We start from the raw sequence: 23,108 nt of genomic DNA, 5'->3' as shown, positions 1-23,108 counted from the left end.
GTCCACGGCACCCCGGGTCTTTACCAAGGTAATGGCCGAAATGATGATCCTTCTTCGAAGAGAAGGCGTCTTAATTATCCCTTACTTGGACGATCTCCTGATAAGGGCAAGATCCAGAGAACAGCTGGAGGTCGGAGTAGCACTAACCCAAGTAGTGCTCCAACAACACGGGTGGATTCTGAATTTTCCAAAATCCCAACTGATCCCGACGAACGTCTGTTGTTCCTAGGGATGATTCTGGACACTGTTCAGAAAAAGGTATTTCTTCCGGAGGAGAAAGCCAGGGAGTTATCCGATCTAGTCAGGAACCTCCTAAAACCAGGAAAAGTATCTGTGCATCAATGCACAAGAGTCCTGGGAAAAATGGTAGCTTCTTACGAAGCGATTCCATTCGGCAGATTCCATGCACGAACTTTTCAGTGGGATCTGCTGGACAAATGGTCCGGATCGCATCTGCAGATGCATCAGCGGATAAAATTGTCCACAAGGACAAGAGTGTCTCTGCTATGGTGGTTGCAGAGTGCTCATCTGTTAGAGGGCCGCAGATTCGGCATACAGAACTGGGTCCTAGTGACCACGGATGCCAGCCTGAGAGGCTGGGGAGCGGTCACACAGGGAAGAAACTTCCAGGGCGTGTGGTCAAGCCTGGAGACGTCTCTTCACATAAATATACTGGAGCTAAGAGAAATCTACAATGCTCTAAGCCTGGCAAAACCTCTGCTTCAGGGTCAGCCGGTGTTGATTCAGTCGGACAACATCACGGCAGTCGCCCACGTAAACAGACAGGGCGGCACAAGAAGCAGGAGGGCAATGGCAGAAGCTGCAAGGATTCTCCGCTGGGCAGAAAATCATGTGTTAGCACTGTCAGCTGTGTTCATCCCGGGAGTGGACAACTGGGAAGCAGACTTCCTCAGCAGACACGATCTGCACCCGGGAGAGTGGGGACTTCATCCAGAAGTCTTCCACATGATTGTGGTCCATTGGGAAAGACCAATGGTGGACATGATGGCGTCCCGCCTCAACAAAAAACTGGACAGGTATTGCGCCAGGTCAAGAGACCCTCAGGCAATAGCTGTAGACGCTCTGGTAACACCATGGGTGTACCAGTCAGTGTATGTGTTTCCTCCTCTGCCTCTCATACCAAAAGTACTGAGAATTATACGGCAAAGGGGAGTAAGAACGATACTCGTGGCTCCGGATTGGCCAAGAAGAACTTGGTACCCGGAACTTCAGGAGATGCTCACGGAAGATCCGTGGCCTCTACCTCTAAGACGGGACCTGCTTCAGCAGGGACCGTGTCTATTCCAAGACTTACCGCGGCTGCGTTTGACGGCATGGCGGTTGAACGCCGAATCCTAAGGGAAAAAGGCATTCCGGAAGAGGTCATCCCTACCCTGGTAAAAGCCAGGAAGGAGGTGACTGCACAACATTATCACCGCATTTGGAGAAAATGTTGCGTGGTGTGAGGCCAGGAAGGCCCCGACGGAGGGATTTCAACTGGGTCGATTCCTACATTTCCTGCAAACAGGATTGTCTATGGGCCTCAAATTAGGGTCCATTAAGGTTCAAATTTCGGCCCTGTCGATTTTCTTCCAGAAAGAATTGGCTTCAGTTCCTGAAGTCCAGACTTTTGTAAAAGGAGTACTACATATACAGCCCCCGGTTGTGCCCCCAGTGGCACCGTGGGATCTTAATGTAGTTTTGGATTTTCTCAAATCCCATTGGTTTGAGCCACTCAAATCGGTGGATTTGAAATATCTTACATGGAAAGTAACCATGCTACTGGCCCTGGTTTCAGCCAGGAGAGTGTCAGAATTGGCGGCTTTATCGTATAAAAGCCCATATCTGATTTTCCATTCGGACAGGGCAGAACTGCGGACGCGTCCTCACTTTCTGCCTAAGGTGGTTTCAGCGTTTCACCTGAACCAGCCTATTGTGGTGCCTGCGGCTACTAGCGATTTGGAGGATTCCAAGTTGCTGGACGTTGTCAGAGCATTGAAAATATATATTTCAAGGACGGCTGGAGTCAGAAAATCTGACTCGCTGTTTATACTGTATGCACCCAACAAGCTGGGTGCTCCTGCTTCTAAGCAGACGATTGCTCGTTGGATTTGTAGTACAATTCAACTTGCACATTCTGTGGCAGGCCTGCCACAGCCTAAATATGTCAAGGCCCATTCCACAAGGAAGGTGGGCTCATCTTGGGCGGCTGCCCGAGGGGTCTCGGCATTACAACTCTGCCGAGCAGCTACGTGGTCAGGGGAGAACACGTTTGTAAAATTCTACAAATTTGATACCCTGGCTAAGGAGGACCTGGAGTTCTCTCATTCGGTGCTGCAGAGTCATCCGCACTCTCCCGCCCGTTTGGGAGCTTTGGTATAATCCCCATGGTCCTGACGGAGTCCCAGCATCCACTAGGACGTCAGAGAAAATAAGATTTTACTTACCGATAAATCTATTTCTCGTAGTCCGTAGTGGATGCTGGGCGCCCATCCCAAGTGCGGATTGTCTGCAATACTTGTACATAGTTATTGTTACAAAAAAATCGGGTTGTTATTGTTGTGAGCCGTCTGTTCAGAGGCTCCTACGTTTGTCATACTGTTAACTGGGTTCAGATCACAAGTTGTACGGTGTGATTGGTGTGGCTGGTATGAGTCTTACCCGGGATTCAAAATCCTTCCTTATTGTGTACGCTCGTCCGGGCACAGTATCCTAACTGAGGCTTGGAGGAGTTTCATAGGGGGAGGAGCCAGTACACACCACCTAGTGGTCAAACTTTTAAATTTTGTGCCCTGTCTCCTGCTGCTATTCCCCATGGTCCTGACGGAGTCCCAGCATCCACTACGGACTACGAGAAATAGATTTATCGGTAAGTAAAATCTTATTTTCTCTGACGTCCTAGTGGATGATGGGAACTCCGTAAGGACCATGGGGAATAGACGGGCTCCGCAGGAGACTGGGCACTCTAAAAGAAAGATTAGGTACTATCTGGTGTGCCCTGGCTCCTCCCTCTATGCCCCTCCTCCAGACCTCAGTTAGATTTCTGTGCCTGGCCGAGCTGGATGCACACTAGGGGCTCTCCTGAGCTCCTAGAAAGAAAGTATATGTTAGGTTTTTTATTTTACAGTGAGACCTGCTGGCAACAGGCTCACTGCAACGAGGGACTAAGGGGAGAAGAAGCGAACCTACCTGCTTGCAGCTAGCTTGGGCTTCTTAGGCTACTGGACACCATTAGCTCCAGAGGGATCGACCGCAGGACCCGTCCTTGGTGTTCGTTCCTGGAGCCGCGCCGCCGTCCCCCTTACAGAGCCAGAAGCATGAAGATGGTCCGGAAAATCGGCGGCAGAAGACTTCAGTCTTCACCAAGGTAGCACACAGCACTGCAGCTGTGCGCCATTGCTCCTCATACACACTTCACACTCCGGTCACTGAGGGTGCAGGGCGCTGGGGGGGGGGGGCGCCCTGAGCAGCAATAAAAACACCTTGGCTGGCAAAATAATCACAATATATAGCCCCAGAGGCTATATATGTGATGATTACCCCTGCCAGAATCCATAAAAAAGCGGGAGAAAAGTCCGCGAAAAAGGGGCGGAGCTATCTCCCTCGGCACACTGGCGCCATTTTCTCTTCACAGTGTAGCTGGAAGACAGCTCCCCAGGCTCTCCCCTGTAGTTTTCAGGCTCAAAGGGTTAAAAAGAGAGGGGGGGCACTAAATTTAGGCGCAATATTGTTTATACAAGCAGCTATTGGGGAAAATTCATTCAGTGATAGTGTTTATCCCTACATTATATAGCGCTCTGGTGTGTGCTGGCATACTCTCTCTCTGTCTCCCCAAAGGGCTGTGTGGGGTCCTGTCCTCAGTCAGAGCATTCCCTGTGTGTGTGTGCGGTGTGTCGGTACGGCTGTGTCGACATGTTTGATGAGGAGGCGGAGCAGATGCCGATAAATGGGATGTCGCCCCCTGTGGGCCGACACCAGAGTGGATGGATAGGTGGAAGGTATTAACTGACAGTGTCAACTCCTTACATAAAAGGCTGGATGACGTAACCGCTATGGGACAGCCGGCTTCTCAGCCCGCGCCTGCCCAGGCGTCTCAAAGGCCATCAGGGGCTCAAAAACGCCCGCTCCCTCAGATGGCAGTCACAGATGTCGACACGGAGTCTGACTCCAGTGTCGACGAGGTTGAGACATATACACAATCCACTAGGAACATCCGTTACATGATCCCGGCAATAAAAAAATGTGTTACACATTTCTGACATTAACCCAAGTATCACTAAAAAAGGGTTTTATGTTTGGGGAGAAAAAGCAGGCAGTGTTTTGTTCCCCCATCAAATGAGTGAATGAAGTGTGAAAAAGCGTGGGTTCCCCCGATAAGAAACTGGTAATTTCTAAAAAGTTACTGATGGCGTACCTTTTCCCGCCAGAGGATAAGTTACGCTGGGAGATATCCCCTAGGGTGGATAAGGCGCTCACACGTTTGTCAAAAAAGGTGGCACTGCCGTCTTAGGATACGGCCACTTTGAAGGTACCTGCTGATAAAAAGCAGGAGGCTATCCTGAAGTCTGTATTTACACACTCGGGTACTAGACTGAGACCTGCAGATAGTGCTGCTGCAGCGTGGTCTGTAACCCTGTCAAACAGGGATACTATTTTGCGAACATAAGACGTCGTCTTATATATGAGGGATGCACAGAGGGATATTTTGCCGGCTGGCATCCAGAATTAATGCAATGTCCATTCTGTCAGGAGGGTATTAGAGACCCGACACTGGACAGGTGATGCTGACTTTAAAAGGCACATAGAGCCTTATAAGGGTGAGGAATTGTTTGGGGATGGTCTCTGGGACCTCGTATCCACAGCAACAGCTGGGAAGAAATTTTTTTACCTCAGGTTTCCTCACAGCCTAAGAAAGCACTGTATTATCAGGTACAGTCCTTTCGGCTTCAGAAAAGCAAGCGGGTCAAAGGCGCTTCCTTTCTGCACAGAGACGAGGGAAGAGGGAAAAAGCTGCACCAGTCAGCCAGTTCCCAGAATCAAAATTCTTCCCCCGCTTCCTCTGAGTCCACCGCATGACGCGGGGGCTCCACAGGCGTAGCCAGGTACGGTGGGGGGCCGCCTCAAAAATTTCAGCGATCAGTGGGCTCGCTCACAGGTGGATCCCGGGATCCTTCAAGTAGTATCTCAGGGGTACAGGCTGGAATTCGAGGCGTCCCCCCCCCCCCCCCCCCCCCCCCCCCGCCGTTTCCTCAAATCTGCCTTGCCGACAACTCCCTCAGGCAGGGAGGCTGTGCCTAGAGGCAATTCACAAGCTGTATTCCCAGCAGGTGATAGTCAAGGTGCCCCTACTTCAACAAGGACGGGGTTACTATTCCACACTGTTTGTGGTACCGAAACCGGACGGTTCGGTGAGACCCATTTTAAATTTGAAGTCCTTGAACACATACATAAAAAAATTCAAGTTCAAGATGGAATCGCTCAGGGCGGTTATTGCAAGCCTGGAGGAGGGGGATTACATGGTATCCCTGGACATCAAGGATGCTTACCTACATGTCCCCATTTACCATCCTCACCAGGAGTACCTCAGATTTGTGGTACAGGATTGCCATTACCAATTCCAAACACTGCCGTTTGGACTGTCCACGGCACCGAGGGTCTTTACCAAGGTAATGGCAGAAATGATGATACTCCTTCGAAAAAAGGGAGTTTTTAATTATCCCGTACTTGGACGATCTCCTTATAAAGGCGAGGTCCATGGAGCAGTTGTTGGTCGGAGTAGCACTATCTCGGGAAGTGCTACAACAGCACGGATGGATTCTATACATTCCAAAGTCACAGCTGGTTCCTACCACACGCCTGCTGTTCCTGGGGATGGTTCTGGACACAGAACAGAAAAAAGTGTTTCTCCCGCAGGAGAAAGCCAAGGAGCTGTCATCTCTAGTCAGAGGCCTCCTGAAACCAAAACAGGTATCGGTGCATCACTGCACACGAGTCCTGGGAAAAATGGTAGCTTCTTACGAAGCAAAATTCCATTCGGCAGGTTCCATGCAAGAACCTTTCAGTGGGACCTCTTGGACAAGTGGTCGGAATCGCATCTTTAGATGCATCGGCTGATACCCTGGTCCTTGGAGACAGGGTTATCTCTACTGTGGTGGCTGCAGAGTGCTCCTCTTCAAGAGGGCCGCAGATTCGGCATACAGGACTGGGTCCTGGTAACCACGGATGCCAGCCTTCGAGGCTGGGGGGCAGTCACACAGGGAAGAAATTTCCAAGGACTTTGGTCAAGTCAGGAGTCGTCCCTACACATAAATATTCTGGAACTGAGGGCCATTTACAATGCCCTAAGTCTGGCAAGGCCTCTGCTTCAAAACCAGCCGGTACTGATCCAATCAGAAAACATCACGGCAGTCGCCCATGTAATCCGACAGGGCGGCACAAGAAGCAGGATGGCGATGGCAGAAGCCACAAGGATTCTCCGATGGGCGGAAAATCACGTCTTAGCACTGTCAGCAGTGTTCATTCCGGGAGTGGACAACTGGGAAGCAGACTTCCTCAGCAGACACGACCGACACCCGGGAGAGTGGGGACTTCATCCAGAAGTCTTCCAACTGTTGGTAAACCGTTGGGAAAGGCCACAGGTGGACATGATGGCGTCCCGCCTAAACAAAAAACTAGATATTGCGCCAGGTCAAGGGACCCTCAGGCAATAGCTGTGGACGCTCTAGTGACACCGTGGGTGTACCAGTCATTTTATGTATTCCCTCCTCTGCCTCTCATACCAAAGGTACTGAGAATAATAAGAAAACGAGAAGTAAGAACGATACTCGTGGTTCCGGATGGGCCAAGAAGAGCTTGGTACCCAGAACTTCAAGAAATAATATCAGAGGACCCATGGCCTCTACCGCTCAGACAGGATCTGCTACAGCAGGGGCCCTGTCTGTTCCAAGACTTACCGCGGCTGCGTTGGACGGCATGGCGGTTGAATTCCGGATCCTAAAGCAAAAGGGCATTCCGGAGGAAGTCATTCCTACGCTGATAAAAGCCAGGAAAGAAGTAACCGCAAACCATTATCACCGTATTTGGCGAAAATATGTTGCGTGGTGTGAGGCCAGGAAGGCCCCAACAGAGGAATTTCAGCTGGGTCGATTTCTGCACTTCCTACAGTCAGGAGTGACTGGGCCTAAATTTGGGTTCCATTAAGGTCCAGATTTCGGCTCTGTCGATTTTCTTCCAGAAAGAACTGGCTTCACTGCCTGGAGTTCAGACATTTGTAAAGGGAGTGATTCATATTCAGCCCCTTTTTTGTGCCTTCTGTGGCACCTTGGGATCTCAACGTGGTGTTGAGTTTCTTAAAATCACATTGGGTTGAGCCACTTAAAACTGTGGATTTGAAATATCTCACGTGGAAAGTGGTCATGTTATTGGCCTTGGCTTCGGCCAGGCGTGTGTCAGAATTGGCGGCTTTGTCATGTAAAAGCCCTTATCTGATTTTCCATATGGATGGGGCAGAATTGAGGACTCGTCCCCAGTTTCTCCCTAAGGTGGTATCAGCTTTTCACTTGAACCAACCTATTGTAGTGCCTGCGGCTACTAGGGACTTGGAAGATTCCAAGTTACTGGACGTAGTCAGGGCCTTTAAAAATTTATATTTCCAGGACGGCTGGAGTTAGGAAAACTGATCCTTTTTTATCCTGTAGGCACCCAACAAAATAGGTGCTCCTGCTTCTAAGCAGACTATTGCTCGCTGAATTTGTAGCACACTTCAGCTGGAGCATTCTGCGGCTGGATTGCCGCATCCTAAATCAGTATCAGCCCATTCCACGAGGAAAGTGGGCTCATCTTGGGCGGCTGCCCGAGGGGTCTCGGCTTTACAACTTTGCCGAGCTGCAACTTGGTCAGGGGCAAACACGTTGGCTAAATTCTACAAATTTGATACCCTGGCTGAGGAGGACCTTGAGTTCTCTCATTCGGTGCTGCAGAGTCATCCGCACTCTCCCGCCCGTTTGGGAGCTTTGGTATAATCCCCATGGTCCTTACGGAGTTCCCAGCATCCACTAGGACGTCAGAGAAAATAAGATTTTACTCACCGGTAAATCTATTTCTCGTAGTCCGTAGTGGATGCTGGGCGCCCATCCCAAGTGCGGATTGTCTGCAATACTTGTGTATATAGTTTTCTCTATCGTCCTAGTGGATGCTGGGGTTCCTGAAAGGACCATGGGGAATAGCGGCTCCGCAGGAGACAGGGCACAAAAGTAAAGCTTTCCGATCAGGTGGTGTGCACTGGCTCCTCCCCCTATGACCCTCCTCCAAGCCAGTTAGATTTTTGTGCCCGGCCGAGAAGGGTGCAATCTAGGTGGCTCTCCTAAAGAGCTGCTTAGAAAAGTTTAGCTTAGGTTTTTTATTTTACAGTGAGTCCTGCTGGCAACAGGATCACTGCAACGAGGGACTTAGGGGAGAAGAAGTGAACTCACCTGCGTGCAGGATGGATTGGCTTCTTGGCTACTGGACATCAGCTCCAGAGGGACGATCACAGGTACAGCCTGGATGGTCACCGGAGCCTTGCCGCCGGCCCCCTTGCAGATGCTGAAGTAAGAAGAGGTCCAGAATCGGCGGCAGAAGACTCCTCAGTCTTCTAAAGGTAGCGCACAGCACTGCAGCTGTGCGCCATTTTCCTCTCAGCACACTTCATACGGCAGTCACTGAGGGTGCAGGGCGCTGGGAGGGGGGCGCCCTGGGAGGCAAATGAATACCTATTTTGGCTAAAAATACCTCACATATAGCCTCCGGAGGCTATATGGAGATATTTAACCCCTGCCAGAATCCGTTAAGAGCGGGAGACGAGGCCGCCGAAAAAGGGGCGGGGCCTATCTCCTCAGCACACAGCGCCATTTTCCCTCACAGAAAGGCTGGAGGGAAGGCTCCCAGGCTCTCCCCTGCACTGCACTACAGAAACAGGGTTAAAACAGAGAGGGGGGGCCACTAATTTGGCGTTAGAAATATATAAAAAAGATGCTATAAGGGAAAACACTTATATAAGGTTGTCCCTATATAATTATAGCGTTTTTGGTGTGTGCTGGTAAACTCTCCCTCTGTCTCTCCAAAGGGCTAGTGGGTCCTGTCCTCTATCAGAGCATTCCCTGTGTGTGTGCTGTGTGTCGGTACGTGTGTGTCGACATGTATGAGGACGATGTTGGTGAGGAGGCGGAGCAATTGCCTGAAATGGTGATGTCACTCTCTAGGGAGTCGACACCGGAATGGATGGCTTATTTAGGGAATTACGTGATAATGTCAACACGCTGCAAGGTCGGTTGACGACATGAGACGGCCGACAAACAATTAGTACCGGTCCAGACGTCTCAAAAACACCGTCAGGGGTTTTAAAACGCCCGTTTACTTTAGTCGGTCGACACAGACACAGACAGGGACACTGATTCCAGTGTCGACGGTGAATAAACAAACGTATTCCTTATTAGGGCCACACGTTAAAGGCAATGAAGGAGGTGTTACATATTTCTGATACTACAAGTACCACAAAAGAGGGTATTATGTGGGATGTGAAAGAACTACCGTAGTTTTTCCTGAATCAGATAAATTAAATAAAGTGTGTGGTGATGCGTGGGTTCCCCCCGATAGAAAATTATGGGCGGTATACCCTTTCCCGCCAGAAGTTAGGGCGCGTTGGGAAACACCCCTTAGGGTGGATAAGGCGCTCACACGCTTATCAAAACAAGTGGCGGTACCGTCTATAGATAGGGCCGTCCTCAAGGACCAGCTGACAGGAGGCTGGAAAATATCGTAAAAAGTATATACACACATACTGGTGTTATACTGCGACCAGCGATCGCCTCAGCCTGGATGTGCAGAGCTGGGGTGGCTTGGTCGGATTCCCTGACTAAAAATATTGATACCCTTGACAGGGACAGTATTTTATTGACTATAGAGCATTTAAAGGATGCATTTCTATATATGCGAGATGCACAGAGGGATATTTGCACTCTGGCATCAAGAGTAAATGTGATGTCCATATCTGCCAGAAGATGTTATGGACACGACAGTGGTCAGGTGATGCAGATTCCAAACGGCACAAAGGTGTATTGCCGTATAAAGGAAGAGGAGTTATTTGGGGTCGGTCCATCGGACCTGGTGGCCACGGCAACTGCTGGAAAATCCGCCGTTTTTACCCTAAGTCACATCTCTGCAGAAAAAGACACCGTCTTTTCAGCCTCAGTCCTTTCGTCCCTATAAGATCATATCTGCCCAGGGATAGAGGAAAGGGAAGAAGACTGCAGCAGGCAGCCCATTCCCAGGAACAGAAGCGTTCCACCGCTTCTGACAAGTTCTCAGCATGGCGCTGAGACCGTACAGGACCCCTGGATCCTACAAGTAGTATCCCAGGGGTACAGATTGGAATGTCGAGACGTTTCCCCTTCGCAGGCTCCTGAAGTCTGCTTTACCAAGGTCTCCCTCCGACAAGGAGGCAGTATGGGAAAAAATTCACAAGCTGTATTCCCAGCAGGTGATAATTAAATTACCCCTCCTACTACAAGAAAAGGGGTATTATTCCACACTATATTGTGGTACTGAAGCCAGAAGGCTAGGTGAGACTTATTCTAAAAAAATTTTTGAACACTTACAAAGGTTCAAATCAAGATGGAGTCACTCAGAGCAGTGATAACGAACCAGGAAGAAGGGGACTATATAGTGTCCCGGGACATCAGGGATGCTTACCTCTATGTCCCAAATTTGCCCTTCTCACTAAGGGTACCTCAGGTTCGTGGTGCAGAACTGTCACTATCCGTTTCAGACGCTGCCGTTTGGATTGTCCACGGCACCCCGGGTCTTTACCAAGGTAATGGCCGAAATGATGATTCTTCTTCGAAGAAAAGGCGTCTTAATTATCCCTTACTTGGACGATCTCCTGATAAGGGCATAGTCCAGGGAACAGTTGGAGGTCGGAGTAGCACTATCTCGGATACTGCTACAACAGCACGGGTGGATTCTAAATATTCCAAAATCGCAGCTGATCCCGACGACACGTCTGCTGTGCCTAGGGATGATTCTGGACACAGTCCAGAAAAAGGTGTTTCTCCCGGAAGAGAAAGCCAGGGAGTTATCAGAGCTAGTCAGGAACCTCCTAAAAACAGTGCATCATTGCACAAGGGTCCTGGTAAAAATGGTGGCTTCCTACGAAGCAATTCCATTCGGCAGATTTCACGCAAGAACTTTTCAGTGGGATCTGCTGGACAAATGGTCCGGATCGCATCTTCAGATGCATCAGCGGATAACCCTATATCCAAGGACAAGGGTGTCTCTCCTGTGGTGGTTATAGAGTGCTCATCTTCTAGAGGGCCGCAGATTCGGCATTCAGGATTGGATGCTGGTGACCACGGAGCCCAGCCCGAGAGGCTGGGGAGCAGTCACACAAGGAAAAAATTTCCAGGGAGTGTGATCAAGTCTGGAGACTTTTCTCCACATAAATATACTGGAGCTAAGGGTAAATTTATAATGCTCTAAGCTTAGCAAGACCTCTGCTTCAAGGTCAGCCGGTATTGATCCAGTGGGAAAAACATCACGGCAGTCGCCCACGTAAACAGACAGGGCGACACAAGAAGCAGGAGGGCAATGGCAAAAACTGCAAGGACTTTTCGCTGGGCGGAAAATCATGTGATAGCACTGTCAGCAGTGTTTCATCCCGGGAATGGAAACTGGGAAGCAGACTTCCTCAGCAGGCACGACCTCCACCCGGGAGAGTGGAAACTTCATCGGGAAGTTTTTTCCACATGATTGTAAACCGTTGGGAAATACCAAAGGTGGACATGATGGCGTCCCGTCTGAACAAAAAACGGGACAGGTATTGCGCCAGGTCAAGAGACCCTCAGGCAATAGCTGTGGACGTTCTGGTAACACCGTGGGTGTACCAGTCGGTGTATGTGTTCCCTCCTCTGCTTCTCATACCTAAGGTGCTGAGAATTATAAGACGTAGAGGAGTAAGAACTATACTCATGGCTCCGGATTGGCCAAGAAGGACTTGGTACCCGGAACTTCAAGAGATGCTTACAGAGGTCTTATGGCCTCTGCCGCTAAGAAGGGACTTGCTTCAGCAAGTACCATGTCTTTTCCAAGACTTACCGCAGCTGCGTTTGTCGGCATGGCGGTGGAAAGCCGGATCCTAAGGAAAAAAGGCATTCCGGAAGAGGTCATTCCTACCCTGGTCAAAGCCAGAAAGGAGGTGACCGCACAACATTATCACCACATGTGGCGAAAATATGTTGCGTGGTGTGAGGCCAGGAAGGCCCCACAAAGAAATTTCAACTCGGTCGTTTCCTGCATTTCCTGCAAACAGGAGTGTCTATGGGCCTCAAATTGGGGTCCATTAAGGTTCAAATTTCGGCCCTGTCGATTTTCTTCCAGAAAGAATTGGCTTCAGTTCCTGAAGTCCAGAAGTTTGTCAAGGGAGTATTGCATATACAACCCCCTTTTGTGCCTCCAGTGGCACTGTGGGATCTCAACGTAGTTCTGGGATTCCTCAAATCACATTGGTTTAAAACCAGTCAAATCTGTGGATTTGAAGCATCTCACATGAAAAGTGACCATGCTCTTGGCCCTGGCCTGGACCAGGCGAGTGTCAAATTGATGATGGTTTTTTCTCAAAAAAGCCCATATCTGTTTGTCCATTCGGACAGGGCAGAGCTGCGGACTCGTCCCCAGTTCTCTCCCTAAGGTGGTGTCAGTGTTTCACCTGAACCAGCTTATTGTGGTGCCTTGCACCTACTAGGGACTTGGAGGACTCCAAGTTGCTAGATGTTGTCAGGGCCCTGAAAATATGTTTCAGGACGGCTGGAGTCAGGAAAACTGACTTGCTGTTATCCTGTATGCACCCAACAAACTGGGTGCTCTTGCTTCTAAGCAGACTATTGCTAGTTGGATGTGTAATACAATTCAGCTTGCACATTCTGTGGCAGGCCTGCCACAGCCAAAATATGTAAATGCCCATTCCACAAGGAAGGTGGGCTCATCTTGGGCGGCTGCCCGAGGGGTCTCGGCTTTACAACTTTGCCGAGCAGCTACTTGGTCAGGGGCAAACACGTTTGCTAAATTCTACAAATTTGATACCCTGGCTAAGGAGGACCTGGAGTTCTCTCATTCGGTGCTGCAGAGTCATCCGCACTCTCCCGCCCGTTTTGGGAGCTTTGGTATAATCCCCATGGTCCTTTCAGGAACCCCAGCATCCACTAGGACGATAGAGAAAATAAGAATTTACTTACCGATAATTCTATTTCTCGGAGTCCGTAGTGGATGCTGGGCGCCCATCCCAAGTGCGGATTATCTGCAATACTTGTACATAGTTACAAAAATCGGGTTATTATTGTTGTGAGCCATCTTTTCAGAGGCTCCGCTGTTATCTTACTGTTAACTGGGTTTAGATCACAAGTTGTACGGTGTGATTGGTGTGGCTGGTATGAGTCTTACCCGGGATTCAAAATTCCTCCCTTATTGTGTACGCTCGTCCGGGCACAGTACCTAACTGGCTTGGAGGAGGGTCATAGGGGGAGGAGCCAGTGCACACCACCTGATCGGTAAGCTTTACTTTTTGTGCCCTGTCTCCTGCGGAGCCGCTATTCCCCATGGTCCTTTCAGGAACCCCAGCATCCACTACGGACTCCGAGAAATAGAATTATCGGTAAGTAAATTCTTATTATTGCCTAACTAAAGGGTTATTGTTGAGCCATCTGTTGAGAGGCTCAGTTATATTTCATACTGTTAACTGGGTATAGTATCACGAGTTATACGGTGTGATTGGTGTGGCTGGTATGAGTCTTACCCGGGATTCAAAATCCTTCCTTATTGTGTCAGCTCTTCCGGGCACAGTATCCTAACTGAGGTCTGGAGGAGGGGCATAGAGGGAGGAGCCAGTACACACCAGATAGTACCTAATCTTTCTTTTAGAGTGCCCAGTCTCCTGCGGAGTTCCCAGCATCCACTACGGACTACGAGAAATAGATTTACCGGTGAGTAAAATCTTATTTTTTCTGGAGACCAAAATTCTCTTGAGAGCTATGTAAATATATCGGCTACTAGGGCTTCAAAATTGGAGACAAATGTGACTGTGGAAATTGATTGCCGAGTGGGGAGTTAGAGAGAAATAAGGACAAAAGAGCCATCATATTATAATGTTCTATACCATCACTTTTGTTCAATATGTTTGTTTGTTTTTGTTGTTCTAAAAAATAAAACAAAGTAACATGTTTCAGATCTCTTAAGTATCTAAACAGAAAAGGTGATTTTTATCCCAGACCCATTTGTATTCTTTCCAGGTATGACCGTTTGCTTAGGATCCGCGCGCTCCGATGGGAATATGGCAGTGTGCTTCCCAATACCCTGAGGTTCCATATGTCTGCAGAAGAGGTTTTTTTCATCTGTTTACTTTTCAGCTGTTAATTACAATTAATGACTGATAATCTGAATATTAAATGAACGCTTCTTTTACATTTCTACCTGGTTCACTTTACGATTTGCATACAAAACAGCAGTGTACAGGGGCATACGCAGAACTTACTTTGGGGTTTTTCAAATGAATATATATATGTGTATGTATGTATATGTATGTATGTATATGTATGTATATGTATATGTATGTATGTACATGTGTGTGTGTGTGTGTGTGTGTGTGTATGTATATATATATATATATATATATATATATATATATATATATATATATATATATATATATATATATATATATATATATATATATATATATATATAAATAAGAGATGAGCGCCTGAAATTTTTCGGGTTTTGGGTTCGGTTCCGCGGCCGTGTTTTGGGTTCGAACGCGTTTTGGCAAAACCTCACCGAATTATTTTTGTTGGATTCGGGTGTTTTTTTCCAAAAACACTAAAAAACAGCTTAAATCATAGAATTTGGGGGTCATTTTGATCCCAAAGTATTATTAACCTCAAAAACCATAATTTACACTCATTTTCAGTCTATTCTGAATACCTCACACCTCACAATATTATTTTTAGTCCTAAAATTTGCACCGAGGTCGCTGTGTGAGTAAGATAAGCGACCCTAGTGGCCGACACAAACACCGGGCCCATCTAGGAGTGGCACTGCAGTGTCACGCAGGATGTCCCTTCCAAAAAACCCTCCCCAAACAGCACATGACGCAAAGAAAAAAAGAGGCGCAATGAGGTAGCTGTGTGAGTAAGATTAGCGACCCTAGTGGCCGACACAAACACCGGGCCCATCTAGGAGTGGCACTGCAGTGTCACGCAGGATGGCCCTTCCAAAAAACCCTCCCCAAACAGCACATGACGCAAAGAAAAAAAGAGGCGCAATGAGGTAGCTGACTGTGTGAGTAAGATTAGCGACCCTAGTGGCCGACACAAACACCGGGCACATCTAGGAGTGGCACTGCAGTGTCACGCAGGATGTCCCTTCCAAAAAACCCTCCCCAAACAGCACATGACGCAAAGAAAAAAAGAGGCGCAATGAGGTAGCTGTGTGAGTAAGATTAGCGACCCTAGTGGCCGACACAAACACCGGGCCCATCTAGGAGTGGCACTGCAGTGTCACGCAGGATGTCCCTTCCAAAAAACCCTCCCCAATCAGCACATGATGCAAAGAAAAAGAAAAGAAAAAAGAGGTGCAAGATGGAATTATCCTTGGGCCCTCCCACCCACCCTTATGTTGTATAAACAAAACAGGACATGCACACTTTAACCAACCCATCATTTCAGTGACAGGGTCTGCCACACGACTGTGACTGATATGACGGGTTGGTTTGGACCCCCCCCAAAAAAGAAGCAATTAATCTCTCCTTGCACAAACTGGCTCTACAGAGGCAAGATGTCCACCTCATCTTCACCCTCCGATATATCACCGTGTACATCCCCCTCCTCACAGATTATCAATTCGTCCCCACTGGAATCCACCATCTCAGCTCCCTGTGTACTTTGTGGAGGCAATTGCTGCTGGTCAATGTCTCCGCGGAGGAATTGATTATAATTCATTTTAATGAACATCATCTTCTCCACATTTTCTGGATGTAACCTCGTACGCCGATTGCTGACAAGGTGAGCGGCGGCACTAAACACTCTTTCGGAGTACACACTTGTGGGAGGGCAACTTAGGTAGAATAAAGCCAGTTTGTGCAAGGGCCTCCAAATTGCCTCTTTTTCCTGCCAGTATAAGTACGGACTGTGTGACGTGCCTACTTGGATGCGGTCACTCATATAATCCTCCACCATTCTATCAATGTTGAGAGAATCATATGCAGTGACAGTAGACGACATGTCCGTAATCGTTGTCAGGTCCTTCAGTCCGGACCAGATGTCAGCATCAGCAGTCGCTCCAGACTGCCCTGCATCACCGCCAGCGGGTGGGCTCGGAATTCTGAACCTTTTCCTCGCACCCCCAGTTGCGGGAGAATGTGAAGGAGGAGATGTTGACAGGTCGCGTTCCGCTTGACTTGACAATTTTGTCACCAGCAGGTCTTTCAACCCCAGCAGACCTGTGTCTGCCGGAAAGAGAGATCCAAGGTAGGCTTTAAATCTAGGATCGAGCACGGTGGCCAAAATGTAGTGCTCTGATTTCAACAGATTGACCACCCGTGAATCCTTGTTAAGCGAATTAAGGGCTGCATCCACAAGTCCCACATGCCTAGCGGAATCGCTCCCTTTTAGCTCCTTCTTCAATGCCTCCAGCTTCTTCTGCAAAAGCCTGATGAGGGGAATGACCTGACTCAGGCTGGCAGTGTCTGAACTGACTTCACGTGTGGCAAGTTCAAAGGGCATCAGAACCTTGCACAACGTTGAAATCATTCTCCACTGCACTTGAGACAGGTGCATTCCATCTCCTATATCGTGCTCAATTGTATAGGCTTGAATGGCCTTTTGCTGCTCCTCCAACCTCTGAAGCATATAGAGGGTTGAATTCCACCTCGTTACCACTTCTTGCTTCAGATGATGGCAGGGCAGGTTCAGTAGTTTTTGGTGGTGCTCCAGTCTTCTGTACGTGGTGCCTGTACGCCGAAAGTGTCCTGCAATTTTTCTGGCCACCGACAGCATCTCTTGCACGCCCCTGTCGTTTTTAAAAAAATTCTGCACCACCAAATTCAAGGTATGTGCAAAACATGGGACGTGCTGGAATTTGCCCATATTTAATGCACACACAATATTGCTGGCGTTGTCCGATGCCACAAATCCACAGGAGAGTCCAATTGGGGTAAGCCATTCCGCGATGATCTTCCTCAGTTGCCGTAAGAGGTTTTCAGCTGTGTGCGTATTCTGGAAAGCGGTGATACAAAGCGTAGCCTGCCTAGGAAAGAGTTGGCGTTTGCGAGATGCTGCTACTGGTGCCGCCGCTGCTGTTCTTGCGGCGGGAGTCCATACATCTACCCAGTGGGCTGTCACAGTCATATAGTCCTGACCCTGCCCTGCTCCACTTGTCCACATGTCCGTGGTTAAGTGGACATTGGGTACAACTGCATTTTTTAGGAGACTGGTGAGTCTTTTTCTGACGTCCGTGTACATTCTCGGTATCGCCTGCCTAGAGAAGTGGAACCTAGATGGTATTTGGTAACGGGGGCACACTGCCTCAATAAATTGTCTAGTTCCCTGTGAACTAACGGCGGATACCGGACGCACGTCTAACACCAACATAGTTGTCAAGGACTCAGTTATCCGCTTTGCAGTAGGATGACTGCTGTGATATTTCATCTTCCTCGCAAAGGACTGTTGAACAGTCAATTGCTTACTGGAAGTAGTACAAGTGGGCTTACGACTTCCCCTCTGGGATGACCATCGACTCCCAGCGGCAACAACAGCAGCGCCAGCAGCAGTAGGCGTTACACGCAAGGATGCATCGGAGGAATCCCAGGCAGGAGAGGACTCGTCAGACTTGCCAGTGACATGGCCTGCAGGACTATTGGCATTCCTGGGGAAGGAGGAAATTGACACTGAGGGAGTTGGTGGGGTGGTTTGCGTGAGCTTGGTTACAAGAGGAAGGGATTTACTGGTCAGTGGACTGCTTCCGCTGTCACCCAAAGTTTTTGAACTTGTCACTGACTTATTATGAATGCGCTGCAGGTGACGTATAAGGGAGGATGTTCCGAGGTGGTTAACGTCCTTACCCCTACTTATTACAGCTTGACAAAGGGAACACACGGCTTGACACCTGTTGTCCGCATTTCTGGTGAAATACCTCCACACCGAAGAGCTGATTTTTTTGGTATTTTCACCTGGCATGTCAACGGCCATATTCCTCCCACGGACAACAGGTGTCTCCCCGGGTGCCTGACTTAAACAAACCACCTCACCATCAGAATCCTCCTGGTCAATTTCCTCCCCAGCGCCAGCAACACCCATATCCTCCTCATCCTGGTGTACTTCAACACTGACATCTTTAATCTATCAGGAACTGGACTGCGGGTGCTCCTTCCAGCACTTGCAGGGGGCGTGCAAATGGTGGAAGGCGCATGCTCTTCACGTCCAGTGTTGGGAAGGTCAGGCATCGCAACCGACACAATTGGACTCTCCTTGTGGATTTGGGATTTCAAAGAACGCACAGTTCTTTGCGGTGCTTTTGCCAGCTTGAGTCTTTTCAGTTTTCTAGCGAGAGGCTGAGTGCTTCCATCCTCATGTGAAGCTGAACCACTAGCCATGAACATAGGCCAGGGCCTCAGCCGTTCCTTGCCACTCCGTGTGGTAAATGGCATATTGGCAAGTTTACGCTTCTCCTCCGACAATTTTATTTTAGGTTTTGGAGTCCTTTTTTTACTGATATTTGGTGTTTTGGTTTTGACATGCTCTGTACTATGCCATTGGGCATCGGCCTTGGCAGACGACGTTGCTGGCATTTCATCGTCTCGGCCATGACTAGTGGCAGCAGCTTCAGCACGAGGTGGAAGTGGATCTTGATCTTTCCCTAATTTTGGAACCTCAACATTTTTGTTCTCCATATTTTAATAGGCACAACTAAAAGGCACCTCAGGTAAACAATGGAGATGGATGGATTGGATACTAGTATACAATTATGGACGGGCTGCCGAGTGCCGACACAGAGATAGCCACAGCCGTGAACTACCGCACTGTACTGTGTCTGCTGCTAATATATAGACTGGTTGATAAAGAGATAGTATACTCGTAACTAGTATGTATGTATAAAGAAAGAAAAAAAAACCACGGTTAGGTCACTGGTATATACAATTATGGACGGGCTGCGGAGTGCCGACACAGAGGTAGCCACAGCCGTGAACTACCGCACTGTACTGTGTCTGCTGCTAATATAGACTGGTTGATAAAGAGATAGTATACTACTAATATTATATACTGGTGGTCAGGTCACTGGTCACTAGTCACACTGGCAGTGGCACTCCTGCAGCAAAAGTGTGCACTGTTTAATTTTAATATAATATTATGTACTCCTGGCTCCTGCTATAACCTATAACTGGCACTGCAGTAGTGCTCCCCAGTCTCCCCCACAATTATAAGCTGTGTGAGCTGAGCAGTCAGACAGATATATAATATATATAGATGATGCAGCACACTGGCCTGAGCCTGAGCAGTGCACACAGATATGGTATGTGACTGAGTCACTGTGTGCTGTGTATCGCTTTTTTCAGGCAGAGAACGGATTATAAATAAAAGTGGTGGTCACTGGTCACTATCAGCAAAACTCTGCACTGTACACTACTGAGTACTCCTAATGCTCCCCAAAATTAGTAAATCAAGTGTCTAAACGGAGAGGACGCCAGCCACGTCCTCTCCCTATCAATCTCAATGCACGTGTGAAAATGGCGGCGACGCGCGGCTCCTTATATAGAATCCGAGTCTCGCGATAGAATCCGAGCCTCGCGAGAATCCGACAGCGTCATGATGACGTTCGGGCGCGCTCGGGTTAACCGAGCAAGGCGGGAAGATCCGAGTCGCTCGGACTCGTGAAAAAAAACATGAAGTTCTGGCGGGTTCGGATTCAGAGAAACCGAACCCGCTCATCTCTAATATATATGTGTGTGTGTGTGTGTGTGTGTGTGTATATATGTATGTATATATATATATATATATATGTATGTATGTATGTATATATATATATATATATATATATATATATATATATATATATATATATATATATAGAGAGAGAGAGAGATCTTTGAGAAAAGGGCACTCACTCAATCATGTACTTTAAATTTTTATTATCACCCACATTTGGGCATAACGGTGAATAAACAATGTTTCACGGTGGCTCAGGCTTAAAAGTCAGAAAAACAGTTCCGAAAAGTATGGCATCGCCGATGCCTAATTAATCTTTCCATATTAATGAATCTCAAAGGACAAAACACAAGATTAGATGACTTAGCTGTCCGTCGACCTCGGTCACTAAATGACCGTTCAAGACCATCACATCATGTCACTGTCACCGTGTTTAGTGTAGAGCCATCTGTGCATGCAAAGCCTCGCCATCCATCTTATATACATTTACTTATTATAAATTACTTACAGGTGCATCGGCCATCCATCCCACATCACCCGGCGTGCGTGTCACCACTCTGCGCATGCGCTGCTGTACAGCTATCACCTTCCGTCCATATGACCCATTTGCGGTTCACTAGATTGGTCACTTCCTGCTCGTGCGCCTCAATTCACGCTACGTCACTTCCGGTGACGTGCGCTGGGCGCACTCGAGACAGGAACCAAGACTCAGTTGTCTCCATGACAACGGGGCGCCGTGAGCATCAGGTTTAAACCTGTGCATCACTGCCCCGCATTGCACGTCAACAACTTGGTTTCCTGGATTATATTGGAAATAAGTATGCATATTTGTTCTCCAACAGAATATCACCTGTGATAAAGCATACTGATAGGGTCATGTGGGAAAATCACATGCAGCGCAGATATGGTTCACGACAGCCATAAGGTCATTAGGGTCTTACTATACAGATCATAGATGCATTAAAATATTAATCATAGATGCACTGAAATATTAATGAACGGGGCAATATCCATGCAAAGAGGGTCTCACTAGTCATTGTTCATCACCGATCACCCACCACAATATTGACAAACAATTATATTCTGGTTCACATAATTACCATAATTACCAATACAATAACCTATTAAGGCCATGCTAGAAAAAACTTTTTTTTAAAAACAAAGAAACTGACATACTGAAGAGCTATATTACTAACCACCATATATCAAGACAGACTCAGACAGATGAATGAAGTAACATATGCCGGATATCGGTTGATCATTATATATCCAGTTTGTGTTTATAAAAAACACTTCATGTTGATGTTCTCATTTAGGCCCCTAGGTATCTTGGTGCCAAGTTTAAATATCCATCTAGATTCACTTTGAAGTAGTTTCCTACCACGGTCACCACCCCTCGCCAATTTAGGGACATGATCTATGATCATACATTTGAGTGTTGCCAGTTGGTGACCATTGGTCAAAAAATGCCGAGCCACCGGCTTATCACTTTGTTTGTTAATGAATGCCTGTCGAATCGAGAGGCTGTGATTCGCCATTCTTTCCCTAAACGTGGTGATGGTCTTTCCAACGTAATAGAGTCCGCAAGGACACATCAAAATGTAAATCACATGGTCTGAGGTGCACGTGACATGATGTTTAATGGCAATCTTCTGACCAGTATGAGGATGAGAAAACACTTTGCCGGTGAGCATACTATTACAAGTTGTGCATCCTAGACAACGAAAGCAACCAAGCCTACTGGACCTAAGCCAATTGGTCTTAGATTTATCAAAATTCTTCATAGGTTGCATCAAAATCTGCTTCAGATTCGGGCCACGCGCAAATGATATTAGTGGCTTCTTTTTTATGTTCTTAAACGTAGTGTCTGTGGCTATAATTGGCCAATGCTTTCTCACCGATTTTGCAAACGATGGAGCTTTCACATCATACTGTGTGGTGATGACCATTCTCTCATTGTTCCGTGTTTTAGGTTTACTGTCCTCATGGGAAAAGATGTATCTAGCCCTTTTTAGAGCCTTCTTTACCAGAGATGTACCATAGCCTCTCTCATCAAATCTGGACGCCATTTCAACAAGTTGTTGTTCTCTTAGCATTTCTTCTGAGTTATTTCGCATTACGCGGAGAAACTGTGAAATCGGTAGTCCATTTTTTAGTGCCCTGGGGTGGTGACTAGTGGAATATAAAAACGTATTCCTGTCTGTCTTCTTTCGATACAGGGTGGTTCCCAATAAACCCTCCTTTTTAAATACACATACATCTAAAAATTCTATCTGGTCCGTCTGGATATTGTGTGTGAAGCGGATCGGGCTGTCCAGTCCATTTAATTCCGCTACCATCTGCATGAAACTATCACGGGTATTACCCCAAATAATGAATACATCATCGATAAACCTATAATAGTGCAGAATGCTGGGACCATATCTAGGGTAGATATTCTCATTTTCATATTGCGTCATAAAAATATTGGCGTAAACAGGCGCCAAATTAGATCCCATCGCGGTCCCAGCATTCTGCACATAATAGGCGTCAGAGTAGCGAAAATGATTGAGTCAAGATGATTTCAATCAATTCACATACAAAGTCAATAGGGGGCCCTACAAAGTCAAAATTAGACAATGCCAATCGTACTGCCGAAATACCCAAATCATGGGGTATTACTGTATATAAAGATGATACATCCATAGTGGCAAATAGATAATCTGTTGGTAATGTATCAATAGAGGTGAGTTTTCTCAAAAAATCTGCAGTATCACGTATATAGCTTCTGCTATTCGCTACTACCGGCTGTAGCAAAAAATCAATGTATTTGGCTAGAGGTTGTAAAACAGATTTCTCAGCTGACACAATTGGACGACCTGGGGGTCTGTCAAGGGACTTGTGGATCTTAGGTATACAGTATAGTATTGGACAGACCGGTTGATCAACAGTCAAAATTTTCACCAAACGTTCATCCAACAAGCCTCCCGACAGGCCCTGGTCCAGCAGCTGATCTACTTGTGTCTTAATCTCATACATTGGATTATACGACTTTCGCGTGTACGTAGCAGTATCACTTAATTGAGATCTAATGTCCTCGTCATAATATTGGTAATCCAGCAATAC

At 47.5% G+C, this 23,108-nt stretch overlaps 1 protein-coding gene across 3 annotated transcripts in view; it reads left to right on the top strand.

The window, feature by feature from the left end:
* The window catches only part of GINS1 (GINS complex subunit 1), a 99,907-nt gene that overhangs the window by 52,606 nt on the left and 24,193 nt on the right, over positions 1-23,108 (top strand). For all 3 annotated transcript variants that reach the window (XM_063918123.1, XM_063918122.1, XM_063918121.1), the window contains exon 4: positions 14,316-14,406. In XM_063918123.1, coding sequence (XP_063774193.1) covers positions 14,316-14,406 — 91 coding nt within the window. The remainder of the gene's footprint in view (positions 1-14,315; positions 14,407-23,108) is intronic.

This window comes from Pseudophryne corroboree, chromosome 4 (genome assembly GCF_028390025.1).
Source record: "Pseudophryne corroboree isolate aPseCor3 chromosome 4, aPseCor3.hap2, whole genome shotgun sequence".
Classification (NCBI taxonomy): domain Eukaryota; kingdom Metazoa; phylum Chordata; class Amphibia; order Anura; family Myobatrachidae; genus Pseudophryne; species Pseudophryne corroboree.
This window is presented reverse-complemented; position numbering and strand designations above follow the sequence as displayed.